A 21,612-nucleotide genomic window follows, 5' to 3' on the forward strand; every position below is an offset into this window, starting at 1 on the left:
GTTTTGTCGAATGGATCACCGCCGTTTATGGTCATCAATTGTTCTGTACATATTCAAAGGCGCATGAACAATAAGACGACGTCTTCATCGTGCTCCTTTTCACCACGTTCACATTAATGTACGACCCTGTTAAGTCAAATGTGAACATGGTTGAATAAATTAATAAATGAAAAAATGAAAATAAAATGAAATTCAGCTGAAGGCTGGAAAAGATTCAGCATTGAAACCAAAACGATTTTGTCCACATTTATATTATTATTATTAATTTTATTATTATTAACGGTGATTGCTTTGTTGTGATACAAGGTGGACTTGAGGTTGTTTTCAGTCTCACACCAGAAAAAAAACAAAAACCCGACTGAACATGCTGATGCAGTTTCCCTTCATGGGACCGATCTGGTCACAGCTTGTAAAACGTTCTGCGCCAGAGGGATGCAGAACCTTGATTGCTTCAATTTCGGAGATATTTTTAGGCTTCTGACGGATTTTCTCGCTGGGAGGAGGTGAGGTCAAACCACTAAGACTCACTTTGAGTCTTCTGACGCGGTTTTTGCGGCGGAGCTCCTCGCTTTTAATGCACATTTCCTTCAGAAGTTAGAGGAAGACGTGCAGAATCAGATTCAGAGGTGGAGGAGGAGAGAAAAGTGGAGGACGGAGGTAATATGGCACGAACAGCTGGAGGTCAATAGGTCAGTGCTCCTTCTGGAGGAAAACAACAAGATAAAACTGGGAAATGCAGTAGATTTATACTTATTATGTATTTATATTCAAGTATTATCAGATCTTAAAAATTGTTAACCAAACATTTGTCCAAACATTTTGGCCTCAACGAGTGAAAAGAGTCAAAAAGGAGAAGAATGTTAAGATTTCTACAAAGGAAATAGTTCAACATTCTCCAATGCATCCGTCCGTCCATCCATCAATCTATCATCCCTCTATCCGTCCATTAGTCTGTCCATTGATCGATCTATCATCCATCCATCAATCCGTCCGTCCATCCATCCTTCTGTCTATCTGTCCATCCATCCATCTATCCATCATCCATCCTTATGTCCATCTAATCATCCGTCTGTCCGTCCATCTATCATCCATCTATCCATGCTTCTATCCATCCATACATCAATCTATCATCCCTCTGTCCATCCATCTATCCGTCCATTAGCCTGTCCATTGATCGACCTATCATCCATCCATCCATCCGTCCGTCTGTCCATCCATACATCCATCCACACATCAATCTATCATCCCTCTGTCCGTCCATCTATCTGTCCATTGATCACTCTATCATCCATCCATCCATCTTTCCATCAATCTATCGTCCCTCCGTCCATCCATCCATCCAACACTCATTATTTACCATCAAACCTTAAAGCAGATTTATTTACATTTTTTTTCCATAACAAGGTAATGAAACTGACACGTTGCTATTGTTAACATTCCGTGTCCCGACCCAACCCTGCGTTTGGCTGTGGGTTTTTTTTTTCATTTTCATTTCTCGTTAAACAAACCAAAGTGTTGCGATATAAAGACACGAATCTCTCACTTCCTCAAACTCACGTCCTGGGAGGCTCGCTGCAGCAGGGCGCCGTCCCAGAGTCACACCTCCGGCACCATGACCAACCACATCTGGACGGCGGCGGCGTCGCTGCTCCTCTGCTGCCTCAGTAAGTCGTGAAAATCCACAAATCCACCGTCTGGACCTCTTGCGCCGTCGCTCCCCTCCCCCCTCCCCCGTGTGACCCCTTTACGTCCACGCCCCTTTTCAGACGGCGGCTCCGTCTCGGGATCAAACCTCCGTCACGTGGCGGCGAGGCCCGGCGAGGACGTGGAGCTGCTCTGCTCCAACTTCTCCAGCGTCCCCGCGCAAATCACCTGGCTGAGGGTGGCCGGCAGGGCCGGCGTCCACTGCGTCGTCTCCATGTACGACCGCCGCGAAGACCCTCGGCACTGCGGGGGCTTCCCCAGACACAAGTTCGCCATGAGCTCCAACTCGTCTGTGGTTTTTCTCGCAATCAAGACGGTGAACGAGTCGGACTCCGGATTGTACTTCTGCGGGTACTACGTCCAGAAGAACCCCGTCATCGTCAACGCCACACAATTAGACGTCCAGGGTAAGAATCCACCCCCCCCAACGGACGAATGCATCGTGGGTCGCCAGAACGATCTCGCGTTGGTAATCAGCCGGGGGTTCGTGTCTTAAATCAGCGTCCGCGACGTTAAGCTACCTGCCCAGCGGGATCCTGAGCGCCGCCACGCTCCTCCTCCTGGCGGGAATCGTCTACCTGGCCCTCGAGAACAGAAGGCTCCGGAAAGGTGCGTTTGTTTGTTTTTTTCAAACTTTACTCGATTCCGTAGGGGAAGAATTGCATGAACGGCACTGAAAAAAGGTTTTATACTCGCAGGTCGTGCCGAGTCGTACAAGAATCCACAAGACCAGGTATTGAGTTTAACTGTTTTATTTATATCCTACGGGACAAAATCTTACACCAACATATATAGTTCCAATTTATTGTACCATCAATTATAACACTTACTTTCATGAACTCTTAATTTCCAAACCATCTGCCTGTAACCGTGTCTATGTATTTCTTTTACCGTTACCAAATAGCATGAATTAAGTTTTACTGAAGTTTAATGAACATTTAGTTATGTGAAGCCACTTTTTTTTTTTAAGTTTGCACATTTCACGACCGATCGTTTTCGTCAGCGTCTGTAAATCAGTGTTCAAATCTGTACATTTGGTGTTTTAACCAATAAAAAGCTAGACTGTGTGTGTGTGTGTGTGTGTGTCTCTCTGTGTGTGTGTGTCTGTGTGTGTCTCTCTGTGTGTGTGTGTCTGTGTGTGTCTCTCTGTGTGCGTGTCTCTGTGTGTGTGTGTCTATGTGTCTCTGTGTGTGTGTGGGTGTCTCTGTCTGTGTGCGTGTGTCTGTGTGTGTGTGTGTGTGCGTGTGTCTCTGTGTGTGTGTGTGTGTGTGTGTCTCTGTGTGCGTGTGTCTGTGTCTCTGTGTGTGTGTGTGTGTGTGTCTCTGTGTGTGTCTCTCTGTGTGTGTGTGTGTGTGTGCGTGTGTCTCTGTGTGTGTGTGTCTCTGTGTGCGTGTGTCTGTGTGTGTGTGTGTGTGTGTGTCTCTGTGTGTGTCTCTCTGTGTGTGTGTGTGTGTGTGCGTGTGTCTCTGTGTGTGTCTCTGTGTGTGTGTGTGTGTGTGTGTGTGTCTCTGTGTGTGTGTGTGTGTGTGTGTGTGTGTGTGTGTGTGTGATTCCCAGAGCTCGGAGCATCTGGACTACGCGGCGGTGACGTTCCATCAGAACAGTGGACAGAACCGCAGACCGTCGCCACGCAGACAAACGGACGTGGACGTAGTTTATTCGTCCCCCAGACAGGCGGGGGGAGCAGCTGGTGCCGCGAGGAACTGACGATGCTGGTGCTAAATAACACGCAGTCCGAAAGAAGGTCTAACAGAGAAGACTGCAAAGGGTAACGATAAGAAGAAATAAATAAATAAAGACATGCGTGCTATTAAAATCCCGTGTTTCAAGTCGGCTCTCATTGATCAATGCGTTTCTTTCCAGGTTTATAACGTTTTGTAACTAAAAGAAAGGAAATATCTATTAATTCAACCCCTTTTTTAGTTGATTTTTTTTTGTTGTTTTTGGAAGGTTTTCATCTTTTTCTCAATGAGCGTTTGTTTTATCCATTGAGGCTCGTTCTTTTAATTCTACTAAAACTTGCCAGAGAGGCTCAACGTGACCCGTTTGAGTTAAATGTGAGGTTTTTTTGTTTGTTTTTTCTCCAGAGGAAAATCTAAAAGATGAGGAATTTTGTCATTGTAGTTTCAGATTCTAAAATGATGATAATAATAATAATAATAATAATAATAATTAGCACATTTCATTAGACACCGTCCAGCAGGTCCTGCAGTCTCTCCGTCTTCCACTGGATGTCCTCGTCCGCTGACTCCTGGACAACAAGGGACAAGGTCAACATGTAACTCATTATTTTGTTTGTTCAGACGTGATTCCAGAAGGGGGGGGGGGGGTCAATTAGTTTGAGAGTTTTTTGGGGATTTGGTAGTATTTTCTCTATTTGGTAGTTTTTTGGGATTTAGTAGTGCTTTCCCAATTTGGTAGTGTTTTCTCTTTTTAGTACTTTTTTGGGATTTGGTAGTACTTTCTGAATTTAGTAGGGTTTTGTGGGATTTAGTAGTGTTTTCTCTATTTGGTAGTATTTTTTTTGGGGGGGGGGTAGTATGTTGTGACGTTTACAGTGTTTTGTACTTCCGGGCCACCGTAACAGAAAACTCTCAATCCCCAGTTTCAATCCCTAAACATCCCTGCAGACATTAAAAAGCCCCCGGCAGTCATGGAGCGTTTCCGAGGAGACGTCTGGTCCCCTGGTCTTCTCACCGTGTCCCGGCCGTCCCGGTCCTGCAGGAGCTCGTCCCCGTCTCTCAGCAGCAGGTCCAACTGACGAGACGACCCCTCGACCTCCACTTGCTGGAGGCGCAGCTTCTCCTGCATCACGGCCAGCACCGCCCGCATCTTCACCACCGCCTCGCCCTGGACCGTCCTCGGAAGACTCCACGACACCTGGAGTCTGTAGCATTACGAGGTCTCATGTCTCAATACTGTCTCGTGTCTCAACGTCACTGTGAGACGCAGTCTTTGTACTTTACATAACTGCTACTTGTAATAAACCTCTGCTGCTTTCACACGACCACCTTCATCCTTTCTTTCTCTAATTTATATAACAAACCTAGTTAATGAACATTCTATCTCACCATTTTGCTTCTTAGCTTCCTTTTAAGTGTTTAATTTATGTACAGCACACACTGGTTGATCCATCTATCTACATATCCATCTATCTACCTATCTCCCTACCTACCTACCTACCTACCTACCTACCTCCCTACCTACCTATCTATCTACCTATCTCCCTACCTACCTACCTACCTACCCATCTACCTACCTACCCATCCACCTAGCTACCCATCTACCTACCTACCCATCTACCTACCTACCTACCTACCCATCTACCTACCTACCCATCCACCTAGCTACCCATCTACCTACCTACCTACCTACCTACCTACCCATCTACCTACCTACCTACCTACCCATCTACCTACCTACCCATCTACCTACCTACCTACCTACCCTTCTACCTACCTACCCATCTACCTACCTACCCATCTACCTACCTACCTACCTACCCATCTACCTACCTACCTACCTACCCATCTACCTACCTATCTACCCACCCATCTACCTACCCATCTACCTACCTACCTACCCATCTACCTACCTACCTACCCATCTACCTACCTACCCATCTACCTACTTACCTACCTACCCATCTACCTACCTATCTACCTACCTACCTATCTATCTACCTACCTACCTACCCATCTACCTACCTACCTACCTACCTACCTACCTACCTATCTACCTACCTACCCATCTACCTACCTATCTACCTACCTACCTATCTATCTATCTACCTACCTACCCATCTACCTACCCATCTACCTACCTACCTACCCATCTACCTACCCATCTACCTACCTACCTACCTACCTATCAATCCACTCTTTTCCCACCTGAATTGCCCCATTAAGGAAAAATACAGTTGTATTTTTTTCTGCCCATGATTCGACCTCTTCTCCAACACCGTTCAGACCCTACTCATCCCGAGGACGACGGGATGACGGCTGGACGTTCCAGAGCAGAACAACGCATTTGGACGTTGACTGTTGACGTCCCACGCGACAAACAACGAGGACGTGAGCTGCGTGGAGCCTCTGTGAGGACGCGATGGCGACGGCGGCGGCGGAGGGTTCCGGTGTGGGACCGTACCTGTTCAGCGCCGCCTCGGCCTCCGCTCTCAGGCTGTGTGCTTCAGCTTCGTTGGCCGCTTCCTGGTCGGCCAGCCGCCCCTCCAGGCCCGCCACCACCTCGCCGAACGTCTGGTTCAGGTGCATCAGCTCCGCCTCCTGCAACTCCAACTCCACTGCTGCGGAGGAGAGGACGCCGTTAAGGTACGACACGACAAGACACGACACGACACGACACGACACGACAAGACAAGACAATATACGAGACGAGACGAGACGAGACGACAAGACAAGACAAGACAAGACAATATACGAGACGAGACGAGACGAGACGAGACGATACGACAAGACAAGACAAGACAAGACAAGACAATATACGAGACGAGACGAGACGAGACGATACGACAAGACAAGACAAGACAAGACAATATACGAGACGAGACGATACGATACGACAAGACAAGACAAGACAAGACAAGACAAGACAATATACGAGACGAGACGAGACGAGACGAGACGATACGACAAGACAAGACAAGACAAGACAAGACAAGACAAGACAATATACGAGACGAGACGAGACGAGACGAGACAAGACAAGACAAGACAAGACAATATACGAGACGATACGATACGACAAGACAAGACAAGACAAGACAAGGTAAGGTAAGGTAAGGTAAGGCAAGGCAAGGTAAGATAAGCCTTTATTGATCTCACAAAGGAGAAATGTACTTGTTCCATTCTGCTCTTAAGGACTCATGAGTAGGAAAGACAAGAAATGTGCAAACAGTCAGATAAGAATAGAGGAATCTTATATACAATGACTATCAAGAACTCTAAGGGCCAAAAGTATTTATAGTAAAAAGTAATAATAAACAAAATAAAATAGGACTAAAATAAAAAAAATAAGATAAAAATCACAAACTATAATAAAGTATAATAAGTTCTAAGGGGAGCAAAATATACAGTAAGATGAAATACAAGGAAATTATACCATGATGGGGGGGGGGGGCAAAGTGTAGAATAAAAGTACAATAAACATACTATAGTAAAAAACAATAGCAGTGTTGGCAGTGCAGGTTCTGCCGTTAACGGTGCCACTCTCAGGCTCAGCCACTGTTTTCACTCCTTCACCAGATAACACAGTGCTTCTCAAGCTTTTCCTAGAACGACCCAATTTTTGTATTTTTTACCATTAAACACTTATCCAATCCACTTCCTCCACCTCACTTTTTAATATCAAAAGATAAACGTTGTAGGCGCCTCAAAACACACTCAATGTGAAATATCGATTCTTTGATATAGTCTGTGAAGAAGATTTCCTTTCCTCTGAGGATAAACTGTTTCAGGGTGGTTTTTTTAAATCCGGTTCTTGAAACAGTTTGAAGTTTCAAAACTTTCCTTCTCCAGCGTTTCACCACAGAAGAAGGATTCAGCTGGAGTTTTGTCTCCATTGTTTCAACAAAGCCATTTTGTTTTTGACCGATTCATCTTCTTATTTAGCCTGACACGCTGATATTTTTCTCTCCCGCTGCTGATTTTGCAAGTTTCTCTTTTGTTGTTGAAATATTTCAAATAAATTATAATTTTAAAAAGGGGATATGTTACGCAAAATTCACCTTATGATGGTTTTCCAACAGTAACAATCGTCTGTCCTCTCTCTCCCCGGCTTGTTTCAGTGTTTAAAAAGTGTGTTGCTCCAAGCAGCCAATCAGAAATCAAACCCTATATAGTGTCATCGGGGGGGTTCAGCCAATCACAATCAAGGTCGGCTCCTCCCAATTTGACTCCTCCCACAACCAGGCAGCTGTGCTCTGGCACATGGCGCCACAAGAGGAAGTACTTCCTTCCTCTTTCCATAGATGGGCGTGTGTGTGGGCGGAGCCAGTCCAGCTCACACAGACACAGCAGATTCTGAATGCAGCTCCTGTGATCCAATATTCAAATTGAGGGGGAAAAAAATGAAAGAAAAGCTGGATCTACGTTAGTAAAAAAACAAAACAAATTACTAACAAGTTTGATGTCAGACTGGGGGAATAGAAAAAACCCCACTGAACCCAGATGTTGAGGGAGAAACAGCTGTATCTGCCCCCACCTTGCTGGGTCTTCTCCGCCTCCTGCCCGCGGAGGAGCTCCTGGTGCTCCTGCAGCTCCGCCTCCTGCTCCCCGCGGTGCCGTCGGGCCGACTCCCGCTCACTCTCCTGCCGTTCCCGCAACTGCTCCACCCTCCTGACTCCGTCGGGCTTCAGTCTCTGAATCCTCCCTCGGGTGACCTCGTCCACAGCGTCACGCCGAGAGCAGAGCTCCTTGTTCTGCTCCTCCAGCTCCTCACACTTCAGCTGAACTCTGCGCAAAGACACGGAACACAGATGTGGTATTGTCGCCTGCACCCGTCCTGAATTGAAGACCTTCTGCTAGGAAGCCAGAGGCAATACTCAGAATTCAGTAAAGATAATTTGATTTTTGTTGCACTATATTTTGACTTTTTTTTAACAACAGTCTCTCTGCTCTTCTTTGCTTTTAGTAGTCTATTTTTTTTCTTTCATTTATTAATTTATTCAACCATGTTCACATTTTACTTAACAGGGTCGTACATTAATGTGAACAGTGCCTGGTGAAGACGTCGTCTTATTGTTCATGCCCCTTTGAATATGTACAGAAAAATCGATGACCATAAACGGCGGCGATCCATTCAACAAAACTGTAACACACTTTACTGTGTTTAAAAATCAATCGTTTGAACAATTTTAGAAAACAAAACTAATTTCCCCATTGCAACATGCAAGTTAAATTTTTTTTATATCCCTCCATCTGCATCTCCTTAAACATATTTTTAAACGTATTTATTGTTTGAGGACATTTTAATGTGTTCTTTAATGAATTCCATAATCTCACCCCAGCAACTAAGAAACCCTCGGGAGAAAGGTACACAAAAATGTCCTTTTCGTCTTGTGTCACCTGTGATCAAGGTCAATTTCATGTAAATATGTTCCGGGACCAACTTGTGCTTCATTTTCACCATGGTCAGTACATTTTTTTAAATTAACAAGGTCTTTAAATTTTAACAGTTTCAGCTTCACAAAAAGGTGGTTTGTATGTTTGTGACTTATAATTCTTACCGCCTTTTTTTGAAGCAGGAACATTCGTTCTCTTACACTATTGCATGCGTTTCCCCAAACCTCAATACAATATGTAAAGTATGGAACAATTAATGAAGAATATAAAAGAAATAAGGAATCCTTACCAAGAACATATTTCACTTTATGCAAAATACCTATACATTTACTCACTTTTGTTCGAATATACTCAATGTGGGGCTTCCAGCTGAGTTTGGTATCTAACATGATTCCCAGAAATGTAATCTTGGTCACTCTTTCAATCCTCAAATCATCAATAGTAATGTTTACATTCCCCTCAAACTTCCTCACTTTGTGACTTATAATTCTTACCGCCTTTTTTTGAAGCAGGAACACAATTTTAAAATTATGTTGAAAGTAGTTTTTCTGCAGCTTTCCTTTCCAACATTTAGAATAATATTCATAAATAATAATAATCAATGATGTCTGTCTTTCTTTCGTTCAGCGGTGGGAATGGTAACGACCAGCTGGAACCAGCAGATGGCGGCAGTGCAACGTCATGGACGCAAACTGCCGTTAAACCGAGAAGAAGCAGAAGAAGAAGAAGAAGAAGAAGCGGAAACTCGATATTCAGATTCCCGGTGGCGGTCGGAAGGGTTTCTAAACGTGACTGTGTCGCATGGAAACACACGGTACGAACACAAGTGACCGTCAGTGAGAAGAACCGTTGAGGGTTGAGCAGGCTCACCTGGCTAACTGCTCCTGCAGCGACCGAATCCGAATCAAAAACAGCGAGCGGCCTCCTGAGACGCCGCCGGCCGCCATCTTTTCCTCCGCTTCGCTCCTTCTTTATATCTCAATCTTCTCAGTCCTTCTTGTCTCGGAATCTTCTTGGTCCTTCTCACGTCAGACGGTTGCTAAGCAACGTCCTTGGCAAAACTTTAGCCCTGCGCACGCGCGTACGTACGTGCACGCGCACACGTGCCTCTTCGTCAAGGTCAAAGTTCAGGTAAAGATATCGCGTGATGTCATCGGGCTCTTCGCCATTTGACCGATAGCGTCACTTTAATTCTTCTATTTTTTTTTTTTTTTATATTAATCGCCAACATAACTTATGTTGGCATCTATATATACATTTGTGATTAATAATTTTGTTTAATAAATTTGTATCGGTAGAACTTGTATTTATCGATTTATACACATTTATACGATTTTGTGTTTTTAATTGTGCGTTATAATGTCACAATTTCATTTTTTTTAAAATTTATAATTAATGTTTTTTGAAGACCACAACCGAAATAAGTCTTATTTATGACTTTCTTTGCCGCCCTTGTTTTTTTGGTGTTTTTTTTATACATGTCATCAAAATTATTAATATATATTTCTATGTTATATTTTGAATGCACATGGAGGAAATCCAAATAAATTCATTCATAAGAGAGAGAGGGAAGCAGTCATCGGGAAAATCGAGAGCAGTGGGAATTAAACAATATCGATGGATAGAACCAGCAAATGGCGTTAATGCAACTTAATGCAAACTGCCGATATACCCAAAAGAAGAAAAAGAAGAATCACTAAATAAACAGTAAAGAAACACTGCTCGCCTCCTTTTCAGTCTCTTTAAAGACGTCTCTACAGAATTGTGTGAATGCTGGAAGAATGAACACATTAATTCTGATATTTTGGGCTCAATCAGTTTATCCATCTGTTAATTCTTTCCAACACCTCTAAAAGCATCTTAATATTTTTCTGCAGAGCGTAGGATTTAAACAACAAAAAAACCTGCTACTATATTTAGTTATTTCACATTTTGTACAATTCTAAATATAATAGACTTTGTCCTATTAGTGAAATATGAATATATAGAGGTGGATTATTCTTTTAATAGTGTCAAGGGTGCAGAGAGATAATTTTGAGATTATATTCTATGATATTTTCAAATTTCCTTTTGTGCAGAATATTAAGAAATGGTCATAATTAAGTCTAAATCCTTGTAAATTAATTTGAGGTGATCGATTTATTTAAGTTGGTTGATTTAAAGGGAGAACTCTGGCGAACACATGCTGTTGCCTTTATCCTCCAGTAGATGGTGCTCTTGTAACACACAGAAACGCGTCTTTTTAGACATTTCAGCCCCTCATCACATGCCCAGTCTGCAGACACGCAGCTGGGTTTGACCTTTGACCCCAGACGGTCGTTGATTCACTGAATCGTCTGTCTCACTGAGATCATTTCTATGTTTCTATCTTCCTGCAGGTCGGGTTGTTTTCGTGTTTCTGTCACGCACAGTTTATTTACACGCTGCTTGTGTTTTAAGTTCCCTGACAGTTTATATATATATATACCGGTATATATTTTAGGCAGTTGAAACGGAAGTCTTGGCTCCACTTTGACACAGATTCGTGATTCAACAGGACTTCAGCCTCCGACTGCAGCTGGACCTTAGATTCATTCCTCTCCTTTGTTTGGGCTTTTCTTTTTCTCTCCTGTTTTTTAAAGGCTTAACTTTATTTCTCAGAGACAGTTATGGTTTAAATGGTGGAAAAAATAAAACTGCAGTGGCAGGAATAAATAAATAAATAAATAAAGCTTTTAACCGGGGCACTGAAAAAGTCGAATTTGTTTTCAAATGACCAGAAAAAACCAAGTGAATGTTAGTTATCATCTGGACGACCCCAGTGAAGTATCTGTTTCAGATACGTTACCACGGCAACGCACCTCCAACAAAGTGAAGCATCAGGAAAGTAAAGCCGGACCTTTCTGCAAGTGGCACAAAGAGAAAACACTGATTTTCTTTGTATTCTCCTTTAAAATGTTCCTTTCTTTTTTTTCTGATAAAATTTCGGACGTGCTCAAAATCCCACTATCAAAGTCAACAGTGCACGCCAGAGAAACCGCAAATATTTCAGACCAAACAAACATGGAATGAACAATGAAGTAGAGGAGAAAACTGTATTTTTAGCTGCGTGCCTGAAAAAGAGTAGAACTTCAGCAAAGATAACATATAATCTTCTTTGTATCACAGTCATTACAGTGAAAACGTGCACCTAAAGGGTTAAATTTCCTGAGAACGAGTACGTCATGATAAGAAAAAGTAAAGAAAACAGCAGATTTGGCAGAACTGTGAGGACTCATGGACGATGATAATCATCAGTCGCCCCTGTTATAGGGAATATTTGTTCGTACCCCCCCCCCAAAAAAAAAAAACGGGGGGGGGGGGGGGGGTAATTGTGAAATGACTGAAACCTTAGTTGACCTCTGCTGATGAACTTTTCTTCAGTTTGTTCGGAGGCGGGGTTTGTCCTTATAAGAGGGGCAGAGTCCGGAGGACGGAGCCACAGCGCCTGGAGCCAGAAACAGCTGGAGGAACATCCCGGAATCCTGCCCCAAGACGGCCTGGAAACTGCCTGGAAACCACCTGGAAACCACCTGGAAACATGGAGCTGTACCTGGACCTGCTCTCTCAGCCCTGCCGCTCAGTCTTCATGTTCGCTAAACTGCTGAAAATCCCCTTTGAGTTCAAGCTCGTGGATCTTTCTGCAGGTACACACACACACACACACACACACACACACACACACACACACACACACACACACACACACACTGAGAAAGGTTAATGATCTCCAAAGTGGTATTGTTATGTAACTTGTGGGGAGGTTTGGGGAGGAAGGGGCCAGAATGAAGAGAAGGGAGAGCGATACCAGGGGGAGGGAGGGAGGAGCAGTAGGGGGAAGAGCAGGAAGGGGAGGAACATCTGGGGGGGGAGGGGGGTCTCCACAGGGACTGAAGAGGCGAGAGGAGGACATTAACCTCCTCTGAACGCTTTAAAGACAAAGTGTGTGGACACTGTGTTCATTAGAGACACAATAGAAACGTTAAAAACCCTTCAGACAGATTGAAGTCAGATTTTTCTTCGGATTTCAGACAGTCAGGAAAGATAAAAGACCATTTTCCTCCTCTTGGTACAGTATTGTCTATGTATATAGTTAAAACCAGAAGTTTACATGCACTATATATATATAAAAACCTTTTTTTTCTCACTATATGAAGTGAAATCAGACCAAACTTCTCCGAGTGTAGATCAGTTTGGCTTCCCAAAATTATTTCTATTTGCTAAATGCCACATTAAAGAAACAGATTATGACTGAGGCCACGTTTACACGTACCCAGTTTAAAAAACCTACCCCAAAAAAACGGATGTTTCCCTCCACGTTAAAAAAAAATAAAAAATCGGACCCACATATACGGGTGGTTCAGAGCTGCTATGAGCAGCCAAACCTGTAGGGGGCAGTGTAGCAAGAAGCATGAAGCCATGATAGCCAATCAGAATCCTGGACAAACAACAGGACGTCACGAATTGTGACGTAAACATCCGCCTGCCCGCCTTCGTTTAGATGTAAACAGAGACGAGGATTTTATCCAGATCGTCACTGTGGCCGGAGTTTTCAGGAATCGTCGCTTCTGGCAAGTCGGAGAAACATCACAGTTTAGTTTTTTTTCAGATACGCAGGTACGTGTAAAATGTGACCTCACAACATATGAGCTAATTGGAGGCACACCTGGGGATGGTTTTTTTTGTTTTTTAAAGGCCACACCTGAAACGCACCACTTCCTTCTATTACGTCATGAGGAAATATAAAGAAATCAGCCAGGATTTCAACATCCTAAAAAAAAAAATCTTGTTTCCCCTCCTGCTGTCGTGCAGTAAATCACGCAGATATACCCGAATAGAGACGTTGAGGTCATGTGATCTTCTGTGTTGGATTCCGGGGTCACGCCAGAGGACCAATGAGGAGCCACTTCCTGACGTCCCGTAACGTTTTACTGTCGCGTTTTTACCGCACCTGGTGTTTTTAACTTGCGAGTTTTCATTAATCACTTCAATTTGTGGATGACTGTGATGAGGTGATGAGTCAGCAAAAAAGAAAAAAAAGGTTTGTTCTTGACCGCGATGCAGGTCATCAGTACAGCGAGGAGTTCGGGAAAACCAGCATGATCCGGAAGGTTCCCGTCATGAAGGATGGAAACTTCGTCCTGACCGAGAGGTAGAAAAACACAGTTCGGCCTCGTGCCGTCGGGATACCTCTCAGTGTGTGGGCTCATGTCCTCCCCGGTCTTTGTGCAGCGTGGCCATCCTGCAGTACCTGGTCCAGAAGCACCCGGGACCCGACCACTGGTACCCGGCCGACCTGCAGCGGCGGGCTCGGGTCAACGAGTACCTGTCCTGGCAGCACACCAACCTGCGACCGCACGGCTCCAAGGTCTTCCTGCTCAAGGTGTGTGTCCTCTCGCTCTGCCGGGACGTCCAGCAGAGGGAATCTAGAGCTACACTCGGTAGAGCGCCCACATTTGTTTGCGGGAACCGAAAGTGGCGTCGCTGGCACGATAGCCGTTCGCTCATGTCGAACGTAGCTACACCGCTGCATCAAAGGACGCTGATGTCTTTGATCTCCTGCATGAGGTGCCTCTCCCACCCGCTTCGTACGGGAAAGGTTTTTCGAGATTTATTCGGAAACGGCTTGTCGCCAACGTCCTTGGATGACGATGACGAATTGTCCCTGAAGATTTCGTACAATTTGGGTGAAAAGTTGGTAAAACAACATACAAAGCAATAAATAGATTATATGAACACAAGCAGGACCTAGAACCTACATAGCCTCTTTACCTTCGCCAACGAAGGTCGGCTGACTGGCGTTTGTGTGTGGGCAGCACTTCTACCCTCTCATGATGGACGCCGAGGCCCCTCCGGAGAAGATGGACGCCGCCATGGAGGACCTGACCAAGTCTGTGGAGTTGCTGGAGAGCTTCTTCCTCCAGAACAGACCCTTCATCGCCGGAGACCAGATCTCGGTGGCCGATTTGGTGGCCATCGTGGAGATCATGCAGGTAACGTGGAAACGACCAGGCTTCCGTTCTGCGCTGCGTGGAGGTGGTTCATCACCTGCTTATGGAGTTTAAATCGAGCTTGATGGCATTTAAAAAGTACTTATCGGTACTCGCTAGCGACAAGTAGCTAAAGGTCATTGCTTTAAATTGCATAATAAAATCCTCCTGAAGGTGAGAGTGAAGGTTTTAGGGATCCAGTGACACAAAGAGACGTATTCATGGTCAACATGGCCGACTGCGGGACTGAACCCCAAACACACACACACACACACACACACACACACCTCTCAGGGCTCACACAAAGCCAAGCGACGAGGGAGTGAAACCGGAGGCTGAGATCAGGTCTCGGGTGTTTGTCGTCTCCCGGCTTTGTGAGGAGGAAGACTTCCTGTCGGCGGACAAAGCCCAGCTGCCGAGCTGAACTCCAGCTCAGACACACACACACACACACACACACACACACACACACACACACACACACACACACACACACACACACACACACACACACACACACACACACACACACTGCATCAATGCTATGGCACCTCTACAGTAGCATAGCGTAGCCGCTAGCATCTGCGCTATGCTACTGTCGCCCGAGGGGCGGAGCTCGCCGTAAACGAGTGCCCCGGCCGGACTCTAATTATGTTTATTAGCACGTAGCTTCACTGGCGCGTGAGCCCGCGAAACCCTTTAGCATGTAGCATGGTGAAACTCAGATTCACGTCTCCCCCCCCTCCCCTCCAGCCCGTCAGAAGTGGCGTCGACATGTTCGAAGGCCGCCCGAAGCTGAGCGCCTGGCGGGACGCGGTGAAGAAGGAGGTCGGGGAGAAGCTGTTTGCCGAGGCTCACGACGCCCTCCAGGACATCGGCGGCTCCATGGCCAAGGTGGACAAGGCCTACCTGGCCCTGCTGAAGCCCCACTTCATGAAGGTTTTCGCCTGAACGCCCATAATAAACCACTCCCGAATGTACGACTGCTTTATTTCTTTTTCTGAGGGGAAAATAACAATAATAATTCGCTTTATTTTCCAAGTTCGGCTCACCTGCGTTTTCAAGTAAAATCACGTCCCTTTATTAATCTTCTCAGGTCGGATCCAGTTCGGGATTAATAAATTCATACGGATTGACTGAGAGGCAAATGCAATGTTAGAATCGTGTTCTCAAACGTTTATGACAGGGGTGTCCAACATGTGGCCCCGGGGCCCAGAACCGGCCCACCAGACCATCTAATCCGTCGCCATGTGATTTTTGAAGTATAAATATGAAAACTGACAAGAGGCTGATCTAAAAACACTCGATCGGCAAAAATGACATTTAAAACCGCCCTTGGTCAGAATTTGACCCCCGACATTAATGCAATCTGTGGAGGTCACATGACGCAACGCCTTTCACAATAAAACAATGAGTCCAACTTGTGTGAAGTGACACTTTAGACACGTGAACTCAAAACAATTTCCAGATGATGACAAATTGTTTTAATCCTGAATACGATATCCAGATACAGGTGACTGAGGGTTTTTTGGTGTGTTTTTTTTTTTTTGGCAAATATAATAATATCTGACTTCCTTTAATATGTATATTTCAGATTAGACTGGCAAATTCTTGCAGTTACAAAAGAATCAAAAGAAGGAAAGACTTTGACATTTGTCCATATCTGCCGTTTAACATGTTATGTTTGACTTGTTGGCCCTCCAGAGGTCAGATCAGGTTGATGTGGCCCCTCGACTGAAATCAGTTTGACCCCCCTGGTTTATGAGCAGCACTGCTGGTCAATGTCTTCATTTCTGAGCTTTAATAATAACACAGCACTGACTCGCTGACGTATTTTCAACATTTAAGTGCGTCAGAAGTGACTAATATATGAATATTCAATCATCTTTTTGACACGCGTGACCTCATTTTTAATTTTGTTTTATTTTAACAACTGTATTGGGACTGCGGACTGAATAAAGCCATGCACAGATGGAGAAAATATATTTCTCTAGTATTCTACATTCTTGAATTAACTCATCCCCGTGCAGTACCTGAGGTTAACCACCAGATGATCCCATTTATCTGTTCTGAAGGAGCTAAGTCAACTGAAACGATCAAGGGTTTTTTAAGACTTAATTGATGAGAACTGTCTGACTTGACAGTTTTTTGTGTCGTACCATCGGTCTCAGGGCCGCTTCACACAGAAGTGAAGTGTTTTATAGCGTTTTGTGTGTCCGTTTACGCGACAGCGAGGCTCAGGGCCACTGAAAACGCGACGATTTGAAAAGCCTCCGGTTCCGTCGTCATGCGAACGGATGAAAAACCACATTCTGGAAAAACTATTGCAACAATTTTCAAAAAAACACCTCCATTATGGAACATCTGACTTTTGACACTTCAAAAAAGAAAGATTTATAAGACAGATAAGTAAAACAAACAAGGAGATTGCAATCAATTGTACTTGGATGTAAAACAACAACGCTTTGGCAGGATTTACTTTAATTATACAATTGAACAACAGAGCCAAGTCGTTTCTGAAAGGCGGAGCTTTGTGACTGGAGAGTTTGGATATGATGCCAATATTATTGACCAAGAGTTGTATTTGTCTTTCGTAACGCGCGGTTATGAACTCGACAACTTGTTTTTAACTGAAACGTGATGCTCTGCTGCTCCAGCTGTTCTCACACAGGCTTCCCCACAGACGTCTTCACTTTCCATTTCCAGTTAGCGGAGGGGGAAAAATGGCGGCGGCGCCGCCTCAATTACTTGCAAACTCACTTTTAGCAGCCCTCGGATTTTATGGATTATAATTTACAGACCCCTGAATACGCATCTGCTTTTATCAGCGAATTCACAGACTTGTTATCGATCACACACACTAAATACAGGTACATTTGCATAACTGGTGATTTTACTTTACACATAGATAACAAGTCTGAGCGCTTACTGTTTAAAAAACAAGTTTTAACAGTAAATTGACATCAAGTCTGGATTCTCAGACTAAAAAACAAAACAAAATTTTGCAGAGAACCGAGGAAACGTCAAGACCGAAGAGGCGACGACGGAGTGCAGGAAGGAAATGGCGGGAAACTAAATCGTCGGATCCCCGGTGAACAACTCCAAATTTACGACGACATGGTGAAACCATCAAGAACTTGCAACTCATCGCAGGTGATAAAAACTATGGAGGAGTAAATGTACCATGAATAAATAAAATACAGAAATAAATAAAGAAAATATAGCTACATAAATCAATAAATACAAATTAATACATAAAAGGATAAATAAATAAAAATTTATATATATAAACAAAAGGATAAATAAACAAATTAATACATAAATTAACAAAAAGATAAATACATAAAAAAGATAAATAAGAAATTAATAAAAATTAATACATAAATAATTAAAAGGATAAATAAATAAACAATGAATACATAAATGAATAAAAGGATAAATAAATAAAAATTAATATATATAAACAAAAGGATAAATAAAAAATGAATACATAAATGAATAAAAATATAAAAATGATTAATAATAATAAAAAAATGAATACATAAATAATTAAAACGGTAAATAAAAAATAAAAAATGAATACATCAATGAATAAAAAGATAAATATATAAAAAAGATAAATATTAAATAAATAAAAATGAATACATAAATGAATAAAATGATAAATATATAAAAAAAGACAAATAAATAAATAAAAAGATAAATATATAAAAAAGATAGATCATAAATACAAATGAATACATAAATAATTAAAAAGGTAAATAAAAAATTATTATATAAATGACTAAAAAGATAAATAAATAAATAAATAAAGATTCCTCTGGTCGACTGGTCCTTCCTGTTCTCACGGTCCCGATGGTCGGTACAAGGTGACCCTTTGTTCCCTCATTGGCTCGTCAATAATTCCTCACAATGAACGTTCCTGTGGCCGTTGAACCGCCATCAGATTCCCGTTCTGCCAGCAGGGGGCGTCTCCCTGCCCCAGGTTTCAAAGTCTTTGCAGGTCCTTTTAGCTCAGGGAGCAGAACTATCCTTCCTCCTCGGCCCAGGGCGACGTCCGGCCTCCACAGGAAGTTCCCTGCTGCGTGTGCTCGCACCTTTTTTGGTGTTGCTGTCAGGAGTTAGGAGGCAGGAGGCAGGAGGCAGGAGGCAGGAGTTAGGAGGTAGGAGGGACACGCCGACAGGCCTGAACCAGCCGGAGAATGCGGACCGCAAAGTCGCACAGGTAGAGGCAGGAACCGGGCGCTGGCGCTTCCTCCTGTGGGAAAACTGGGCGACAGACGTGGCGACACCGACGCTTCAAGGACGTTCTGCCTCGTTCATGACCTGCGCTCTGATTTCACGCTCACCTGAACGGCCGACGACGCCATTCGTTTTGGATTTTACGACCTGTTTCTTTGCACCGATCGCAGCGTGAACGGAGAGAGAGAGAGAGAGAGTGAGAGAGAGAGAGAGAGAGAGAGAGCAGAGAATAAAATGCAGAGAAAGACTAGAGAGACGATGACATGAGATATTGACACGCGAATCAGATTCTATTTGTTTCACGTGTGTTTTTCGTTTCGGAAATCTTCGGCGTTTACACGCCAGCGTTTTAAAAATTATACCCCGTTTCTACGGAAACGGTTGCGTCTCACCACAGGTTCCACAGAGGCGAGAGTTGTCGCGTGTCAAAAAGTTGCATTTTCAGTGACTCTAAGCACCATTTTAGTATAAACCGACACCCACAATGGAGTCGGGGTGTGTTTTAACCTCACGACACCTAAAACCATGTAGGACGCCGGACGCCGGTTTTGACGTCCCCACGGGAGGGGGGGGGGAGGGGGGTGTCCATGATTTCAATTTTCAAATTGTGGGACATTTGTCCCACCCTCGAAATACTTAAAACACCGAGAGATGCTTTTTGATTTTGCAGAGATAAAACTAGATCTACACCCTGTCGAGTCGCAGAGTTAGCATCGCTAGCATGATAGCCGTTAGCCGTTTTTTCTGGATTTCACTCAAAAAAAAAAGAAGTGACGTGTGAAACGGGGTCAACGTATTGAGTTTGCGCACGTTTGTCCTGCTGAAGGAGCAACTCCGTCACCAGGCAGTCGACCACTAACCTATGCGGTTATATTTTGTGGCAAAATTCTGAGCGAGCGATGGGAAAATTTGAGCGCCAAAAAAAAAAAGAATTGCGCAAGCACACTAATAGCATTTTGACAAAATATTTAAATTGCGCAAAGAAAAACGCGCTCAAAAATCAATTCTGCGCTCAAGTTTTTCTTTGCGCAATTTAAATATTTCGTCAAAATGCTATTAGTGCGCTTGCACAATACATTTTTTTGCGCTCAAATTTTCCCGTCGCTCGCTCAGAATTTTGGCACAAATACAACCCCGTACTAACCCGGTTATTGTGACAGTACTGCTGTAATTTGAGCTGAATTCACCCCGAAGCGCTCGTCATGTTTTCTTTACAAACAGGTTTTCTCTCTCTCTCTCTCTCTCTCTCTCTCTCTCTCTCTCTCTCTCGCTCCGTCATTTAAATTCAGCTCGAGTCAGAGTGATCTCACAGCGATCGGCCGACGTTGTCACTAGTTTAACCAACAGTTTGGAAGCTCCGGCATTCCAACTATTCTCGGTGTGATGACGCCCTTAAACCAAAAAAAGCCGCGGTCGAGTTAGCAGCGTGAGCTGACGGGCGGCTCGCAGGCGAGGCGGGAAAAGCCTTTGATCCACACAATGTGGATCGAGTCCGGCCGACCTGATTGGCGGACCTGATTCCAGAGGCTTCCTGGTGGGACGGGCGAGAACGAGCGCCGGCGTTTTCAGAGAAATTCCAGCGAGCCTCACCGCCGCCTCCAAAATCAGCTCCTCCACCAGCGCCGGGGCAAAAAAACCACCTGATTTCACAGCCTCGTTTTCTCAAAACCTTCAATTCTATTATTTTTTAATTCAAATTAAATTGTGCAGGATTTTGGAAACGAGTTCCTTTGCAGGAATTCATGAAATTTGCATGTGAAGGGAACATTTTTTTTTTTTTTTTCGTGGAACTTGTACTAAATCTTTTTTTTTTTTTTTTTTTTTAATTCTCTTTAGGTTCTATATTTTTCATATCGGTGAGTGCTGCTGAATTTCGTTATTGAGGGACGGTAAAATCTGAGTCGGAGGAACAAGACGGACTTCTGCTCTTTAATAAAACATGAAAAAAAAAAAAAACTGCAGCCAAACAAGCTTTTCTGTTCTGCTTTTCTCATTTCTTGCAACATTACATTGAAAAGAAGTCAAAATCTTCTGTTAAAACTGTATTTTTTGGGGGAGGAGGATTCGGATTTGCTGAAAAGAAAAGGAATCGCTTTCATCATTAATTAATAGGAGATAGAAAAACCACGATTATTATTATTATTATTATCTCTATAATATGTATTTATATTATAAATGGACTTCCCTTATATAGCGCTTTTCAACAGCGTGAGCGTTATTCACATTCATTAATGGGCGAATGTTAAGCACATTAATCGCTCTACTAACCAAACCCTTTTCTGACTTGTCGATTTTTCATTTTCTTTACGTTTCGTCTTATTTTTTTGGGGGGTGTATTTCTGTTCCAGCGCCACCTATAGGCCCGGCAAATGTACGACATCATTTTGAGTCGTTTCCATGGTGTTGAAAAGATCCACAGATGTTTTTTTTAAGAACAGAGATTGTTTATGTGAGACCGTTAAAGAGAGACGATCTGACGCCAATGAAATTGAACCGACTCCCCCAAAAAGAGACGATTCTTTTCTTTTTTTTTTTCACGAGTCGATCCGAAAGAAGTGAGGCAGGATTGTGAAGTACTG

At 43.6% G+C, this 21,612-nt stretch overlaps 1 protein-coding gene across 1 annotated transcript; it reads left to right on the forward strand.

Annotated features, from left to right (window-relative positions):
- The first annotated feature begins 12,245 nt into the window (after positions 1-12,245).
- gstt1a (glutathione S-transferase theta 1a) lies at positions 12,246-15,759 on the forward strand. Its single transcript, XM_080499176.1, has 5 exons — positions 12,246-12,448; positions 13,866-13,953; positions 14,034-14,184; positions 14,618-14,794; positions 15,545-15,759. Exons 1-5 carry the CDS (start codon positions 12,343-12,345, stop codon positions 15,740-15,742), a joined length of 720 nt encoding a protein of 239 aa, XP_080355302.1. The 5' UTR covers positions 12,246-12,342; the 3' UTR covers positions 15,743-15,759.
- The last annotated feature ends 5,853 nt before the right edge of the window (positions 15,760-21,612 follow it).

The sequence above is a fragment of the Blennius ocellaris genome, assembly GCF_963422515.1.
Source record: "Blennius ocellaris genome assembly, chromosome: 7".
Classification (NCBI taxonomy): domain Eukaryota; kingdom Metazoa; phylum Chordata; class Actinopteri; order Blenniiformes; family Blenniidae; genus Blennius; species Blennius ocellaris.

Bases quoted from the DNA above. Each gene is read 5' to 3' on its own strand.
- gstt1a (XM_080499176.1), top strand. From the start codon at position 12,343: ATGGAGCTGTACCTGGACCTGCTCTCTCAGCCCTGCCGCTCAGTCTTC. The intron at 13,954-14,033 runs GTAGAAAAACAC...GTCTTTGTGCAG, and splicing joins AACTTCGTCCTGACCGAGAG to CGTGGCCATCCTGCAGTACC. The intron at 14,795-15,544 runs GTAACGTGGAAA...CCTCCCCTCCAG, and splicing joins CCATCGTGGAGATCATGCAG to CCCGTCAGAAGTGGCGTCGA.